Source organism: Rhagoletis pomonella, unplaced genomic scaffold (assembly GCF_013731165.1).
Source record: "Rhagoletis pomonella isolate Grant_MI unplaced genomic scaffold, Rhpom_1.0 Rhpom_scaffold_00012, whole genome shotgun sequence".
Taxonomy (NCBI): domain Eukaryota; kingdom Metazoa; phylum Arthropoda; class Insecta; order Diptera; family Tephritidae; genus Rhagoletis; species Rhagoletis pomonella.
In genome coordinates this window covers 7,200,593-7,207,960 of record NW_023458566.1, presented here as the reverse complement: position 1 = coordinate 7,207,960, position 7,368 = coordinate 7,200,593, and the positions used below count along the sequence as shown (strand labels likewise).

Here is a 7,368-nt window from a genome sequence, read left to right as displayed (position 1 = left end):
GAAATACATATATATTCGACAATTTATCGAAATTCGAAATATTTACGAAGTCATAGCTATTAACTTTTTTTGAAAAGGTTCAGCTTCTATTTATTTTCTCGCGATTGGTAATACCAATTCTGCTTACTTTTAAATATGTGGGAAAAAAATATGATTTTTTCACCAATTTTTATTTTTTATTTTGGCCTACAATTTTTTTTTTGTAAAAGTTATTAGCAACTTGGAAACTGTAGTGAGTTGCTGCAGATCGCTTAACTGGACGGCAGAGCAGTTCACTCTTCACCTGGTATCCGTGCCGGGACACACTTATACACACTTAAAATTTGTAAGGCAACCACTTTGCGAATGTCCAGCACTGAAAAGTAGCAGGCCATTGGAAACCTGAGCGATTTGCCGGTCATAAAGATAAGACGATTACTCCACATTCTGATTTGTACAGAAGGGTGCTTAAGGAGGTACCACAACGGGCCGAATCCCAGGTGGCTACTGTAATTTTATTATTCGATCCATTGTTTAGGTCTGCGGGATATTATGCAACATATCTATACATATAGCATACATTATTGACATAGCATCCAGTAGATCTAAATGCGCATTTAAAAGAAACAGATGGCTTCGCAAATATCCATCTCTAAAAAGTAAGCAAAATTTTTGAGACACCCTTTTGTTTTAGCTAGTGATTTTGAATACCTACAAATTATTTTGCTATTTATGAAGTCGAATTATTTGACATTTGTTTATGAATAATTTAAAATGCGAAAATAGCGGTAAGAAAGAAACGCAACCACACCTTCAGCGATGGTGTTCAGCAGGGCGATAACTCTTGTTATGAGAGCGGTACATACATATGCATGCATGTATGTATGTGTGCATGTACATTAGGGTGGTCCCTATTTTTTATTTTGAAATCAAACAAAATAATTTTCGATCGCAAACCTCTGGCTCTCTTCAGGAGACTTCCAATAACAATTTTGGCTGACCAATAAAATATAGTTTCTATGAAAAAATTGTTAAATAAATGATTGGGTATTATTATTGGAAATCTCCTGAAGAGAAGCAAAGTTTTCCGATCGAAAAATATTGATTTTAAAAAATTCTATACCATTTATATGAAAAGTTGTTTTTTTTTTCATATAAAAAACACGGCACACAGATAGTTTAAATCCTGTACAAGCATATGGAATACTTTTTGAAGAGAGCGGCCACCTTTTTCAAAAGTTAAAATCAATAATTTAATACGTTAAATACAATTTTGCAGCATGTGGGTGTTAAACGAACGGTACTCAAAAACGATTTATTTGGAATATAGTTTTGAAGCGAGTTGCCACCTATTCAGTATAAATCATTTTAATTAACCACTTAAATCAAATATATTAATACGAATATTAAAAAAGAGAGAGGTTAAAAAAACTTTATTTTGAAAACATTTCCGAAAAGGGCTGCCACCTGTTCAAATATTCAAGACAAAATTAATTAACAAGTTAAATAAAATTTTTTAATGCGTGCAAGAAGCGAGAGAAGTTTAAGAAAGCTTTATTTCGAAAATATTTTTAAGAAGGGTTACCACCTGTTTAGAAATTCAAAATCGCTTTAATTGATAAATTATATATTTCAGTATGTGTGTCAAACGAGAGAGGTTTAAGTAAGCTTTATTTACACCCAATTATTTTGAAAGCATTTTATAAGAGAGTTGCCACATTTCCAAAACTTATGTAAATCATTTCCTTCCGTTGGTGTTGAATACAGTATGACAAATTAGTATTGATTTGAAAATAAAGACTATATAAGGAAGATAAATGTTTCTTCATATTGAAAGGGCTGATTTAATTACCTACATAAATACATTGCTCAGCAAATTTAATTGAAAATAAATTGAACAGTGTCGCTGTGTGAACACTTTTGTAGCAAAGTGTATGTCTTTTCGTAAAAAACCAAAACTAATAACACCGAACAAAGGAAGCTAGCCACTCGTTGCTTATTTTAATTAGTTTTAAGTTTCTTTCATTTGTTAATTTCCTTTATTGACATCCAAATTCGCTGATTATTTGGCCGCATTTCCTTTATGCCATAAATAGGCGCACTAACATTTTGCTTGGCGACTTCCACACCTATTCAAGCGCACACCTATTCGAGCAATAATTCATACATACAAACATATGTAGATGCGGGTCAATTGTCTAATTGAAAGCCAAGTTTTCAGCACCAAACCTCTAAGCCAAAATTGGTGAATGTGAGTGAAGCCTCTACCCGCTGATGTATCTACATAACAAAGGCCGAACTTGACAGCGTTTTAAATCAGACTTTCAGTTGACAAATGATCTCTCGTATAAAACTAGTGCAATTTTAGCTAATCAACATCAAATCAATCCAGTGTCTTCGACAGCAAACAACTCCACCCCGAAGAGTTGCCCAAAAAATACAATCAAACAGCTTTAAAATGAACAAATTCGTAAGTATCAATCAATTGTACAACACAAGAACTCTATCAAAATAAGTTACTTATTGTATTTTCCTAAAATTTCCCAGATCCTTTTTGCCACCATCGCTTCGTTGGCCTGCGTCGCTCATGCGGTGCATCCTCAAAGCGCCCACGCAGAAACGCTCAAACACAACAACCAACTAAGTCAAGATGGCAGCTATAAACTGGATTACTCAACCTCGAATGGCATAAGCGCTCAAGAGGAGGGCTATGGTGGTCATCATGCTAGTGGTGGTTTCTCTTATTACTCGCCAGAAGGTGAACTGATTCAGCTTTCGTATTTGGCCGATGAGAATGGATTCCAACCGCAAGGCAATCACTTGCCAACTCCGCCACCAATTCCACCACAGATCCTCAAGTCATTGGAATATATTCGTGCGCACCCATACGATGAGAATGCCGCACATCAACGTCAGCAGCAAGCCCAACAGCAATCTCGGCCACAACAGCAACTTCGTCACCAACAATTTCATCATGTAGCCGCCCCTAGTCATCAAGTGAATAGCTTCCGTTATCCAGCGCAACATAGACACTTTTGAATGAAATCTATATAACTCGAATAAAAGTCCTTACGATTAAATGCAAAATTATTCACTCAGCATTAATATTGTATATAAATCTTTTCTGTTCAAATCTATATATTAATTTAGTGATTGTATCGAACCGATTTCAATTCCAAGAACACCATTGGAAGGGTATTTTTCTATAGATGAGGAGAGTTTTTATAGTTTTAAAATTGGTTAATCCGGATCAACTGCCGTTAATTCCCGAGTGATCCGGATCAACGCTGCCGTCTGTTTATGCTTTTAGGCTCCTTACAGTGAAGAAGTGCGAACCGTCTGGAATCGCGTTGTAATGCAATTGCATTATTTGTGATGTAAAATAACCGTGGAATAATATCCCAAAACGTACTACACAATTTTCAATTAAAAAATAAGCCTACATACTACTCTTTAGTCTAATTTTGACAGTAATTTTGATGTCCTCCAATGAAAATCTACAAGAAAAGTCCATAAAACGGCAAACAAATCTTTTTTTTGGAGGTAGCCATTTTTTCTTTCAAAAATTCATTTTTCAACCTAATTTTTGGGTGGTTGAATACTATTATTTATAGTGAGGTTGTTCACGCTTTCCTGGTTATCAGGTTATCTGCTTAAAAATTATTATTGTGTAGAGTTTTTTATTGTTGTAAACTGAGTAAAGTGAGTTATATTTAACTACATAACCACATAAGCTGATAACCAGGCGAGCGTGAACAACCTCAATGGCAATTATGTTAGCTTTCGAACCCAAATTTTTTCATTTGTCATCTTATTTCTATCGAGAGTTCTACGATTTTGGCCATCGACTCTCCCAAATCGTACACTGTGCGCCATCGACCTGATTCCCAACAGCAGCCTAGTAGAGGTGAATAATAATGCTAGATCGGAGAGAAACCCATTATATAGTCGTAAGTTGCATACCTATCATTTCACTTTTTCACTAGTGAATCTAAACTAAGTGCAAATGTATGTTTTTTCTTTTCATATAGCATATAAATTGGTTATCATAATTTCTGTTCACGCCGTTGTACTAGTATTTGGCGCAAAATATTGATTATTTCATATGTTCAACGACATTCTCAACAATAGCAAATAATTAATACAATGCTGCTAATTAAAAAAATCATAGTTAATATGTAAATGCAACAAGAAAATAAATATTCAATGCAAAAGATACACATCTGGCACGTACAACTTCAAAATACCTATGTAAATTAGACTGCATCACTCCCCATACAAAAAAAAATCGGTACTATTTTTCCATTGGAATTATAAAATTTATTATATTTTAAGACGTCCACCAAAATAGTTCGGAAAAATAATAAGATTTAAGTGAGCTGGACCGATTTGAAAATACTTCCAAAAATGGAGTTTTTTATGAATAAAAATAGTTTCTTAAAGAGTTTTTTTGAAAAAATCCCCTCAAATGACAAAACGGTTTAAGCTTAAAATATTTGTATAAAAATATTTAAAATAAAAATAAAAAAAAATTTTGAACGGAATCGTAATGATGGGATTTTTGATGTTGTTTTTTAACTTTTTTCAAATATTGGTATAAGAAAAACTTGAATAACTGAACCTAAACTCTTCCGATTTAGACTTAAGAGGTGTCATTGGAAAGGTACTTTTACACCCTTTTTATTTCTTTGCTAATAAACTCATTCAAAGGATGGAAGAGAAAGGTAGGATGAACGAACGTCATTCAAAGTTGAATTAAGATGTGTTGGTATTCGAAAAAACAAGATGGGACACGAATGACGTTTTTTTGGCCAGAAATAAAAACAGTGTGAAAATACCTTTCTACTGAGATCCCATAAGTCTAAATCAGAACATTTTTGGCCCAGTTATTCAAGTTTTTCGTAAACCAATCTTTGAAAAATGTAAAAAAAACAGCATCAAAAATCTTATTCTTACGATTCCGTTGAAAAAATGTTTAAATATTTTTATGCAGGTTTTTTAAGCTTAATCTAATTTGTCATCGGAGGGGACTTTTTTCAAAAAGTTCTTTAAGAAACTATTTTTATTAATAAAAAACTTCATTTTTCCATTTTTCAAATCGGTCCAGCTCGCTTAAATCTTAATATTTTTCCGAAATATTTTGGGGGACGTCTTAAAATATAATAAATTTTGTAATCCCGGCGACAAAAACCGCAACTTTTTTTGGTGATGCAGTCTAATGTACATACCTCTGCATTTAGTATATTTAAGAGTATCATTTAAAAAATCTTTTACATATTTTATGATTATAACTTGACATTTTAGGAGTGTTCTGCTGAGACAATGGCGCCCTGTGTTGTTAAACTTGATAAATTAATTAAAATAATCTGACATTTATCTGTTTATATGCGTATCATCCGATATACATATGTACATATTTGCATTTAGTTTAGTATACACTATCTTACACTACTGTATTTCTTGTTGTTTATCTTACCTACCTACCTGCAATAACAGTAGAGCAACGAGCTTTTGAGAGTTCACAAAACCCGGTCAGATTAAAATTGGCGAACTGATAAGCACTTTAAGTGAGACTAGATTATACAAAAAATTTAGTCTAAAAACTGTTAATAATCAATCGGTTTAAGCTTAAAATTAAGTATTTGCATATGATTGTCGATATTTCATTTTTCTATTAATAGAAGCTTATAATGTGTGTTGTATAAATGATTTGCGCTCGAACGCTGGTGGGTGCAGCAGTCAAAATATTTGAGCTTGTGATTAAAATACACACCAGGGGGTTACTTTTCCTAAATACTATATAAAAATGTTTTAAGGCGCATCTCAAATCAGTCACAAAATTAGCGCCATACATAGCGTAAGCAGCCACAAATAAGTGAACAAAATCGCATTTAAAAATTCACAATTTTGCAAAGAAAATGTTTAAAGTAGTAAGTTCAAAAAACTTCTTCTATATTTTGCTTACAAGTTTAATTAATATTCTAAATTTACCTCTCACTCGCAGCTCATCCTTGCCACCACCTTATTTGCTCTCACCAACGCTGACGGCAATCCTGCCGATGTTCAAGCGTCGATATTAAGGTATGATAATGACTTGCGACCCGACGGCAGCTACAACTATGCATACGAAACATCGAATAGGATTCAGGCTGAGCAGAGCGGCGTTGGCAGTTCCTATGCATCCGGCTCTTATTCATACATCTCACCTGAAGGACAGCCCATACAATTATCCTATACAGCCAATGAAAATGGATACCAGCCCAGGGGTGATCATTTGCCAACGCCACCACCAATTCCGGATTACATCCTTAAAGCATTAGCTTACATCGAAGCACATCCATTTGAAAAAATCCAGCTGAAAAAGAGAAAGTAAACGTTGTATATAAACTCAAAAGCGCCATAATTTAGAAAAATTCATTAGTTTTAAAAAAATTTAGTCAAATTCATTATGTAGCATCTAATGCGCTAATCATAGTTACAGCCATTTACATACATACATACATACATATGTACATATGTAATAGCTTTTATGCCATTTTCTTGTCCGCAAAGAAATCATTAATGTTTAAATAAACGAACAAGTGTTAAACAATAAATTTATTTTCTAAGGCATTTGGAGATTAACTTTTCGAAGGCTTGTCTTACTAAAATACATATCGTCGTTTACAAGTACAAAACCGCTTTACAACAAAATGCAAAACCGCGTATGTGAGGTTGCATAAATTATTTTCTAGAGAGTAAAAACACTCATATTTCAAAATGGTTCTCTTTTTTACAAAGCAATCGCATTTCTGGCTAGTATATTTCAGGACGAATGGATAAGACTTGAGCCAAGAGCTTGCCAATTTTTGGCGCGGTTTTTCAGAACGACGATTCGCGGTTTTATACTCTAAACGACGATATGTAGCCTATTGCGAAATTCTTCAGTACAAAGAAACCAGGTTAGACCTATTTCGACGCACAATGCGCTCCGATTTGTCATGAGTTGTCTTTCATAGAGACAGCATTAGAACGTACATAATGAAGTTTGATTACCTCTTGCTTAACTCCAGTTGAGGCCAGTTCATATTCAGTCAAGCGCAGAATTGTGACATTATGTGTGAAACTTCCTCCAAAGAATTCGCGATGCCCGGAACAATAGTTTCCGAACATTCTGTTCTACATACATTTTACACAACTTGAATGCAATAATGTAGATAATCCACTAATTTTGGACGGAAATTTGGTGCTGTGAACTGCCTTTTTATTTCCATTTCCGTTCCTTTCCGTTTTTTGAGCTAAAAAGTCGTTACGCACTCCAAAGAGTTGTCTGAGTTTATATTTCACAAACAAAAACAAAAATAATGAACATTTGTTACTAAAGAAACTTATTTCAATTGAAAGGAAGCA

The 7,368-nt window shown here is 33.8% G+C and overlaps 2 protein-coding genes across 2 annotated transcripts; both read left to right on the top strand.

Moving 5' to 3' along the window:
- The first annotated feature begins 2,437 nt into the window (after positions 1-2,437).
- Positions 2,438-3,018, top strand: LOC118747558 (pupal cuticle protein Edg-78E-like). The gene is made up of 2 exons (XM_036481606.1): positions 2,438-2,449; positions 2,527-3,018. The coding sequence occupies exons 1-2, from the start codon at positions 2,438-2,440 to the stop codon at positions 3,016-3,018; spliced, it is 504 nt and encodes a 167-aa protein (XP_036337499.1).
- A 2,956-nt stretch (positions 3,019-5,974) lies between these two features.
- Positions 5,975-6,352, top strand: LOC118747557 (pupal cuticle protein Edg-78E-like; the record flags this gene model as incomplete). The annotated part of the gene is made up of 1 exon (XM_036481605.1): positions 5,975-6,352. A coding segment is annotated over one exon (378 nt), but the record flags the coding sequence as incomplete, so codon positions are not given.
- Positions 6,353-7,368: the final 1,016 nt, after the last annotated feature.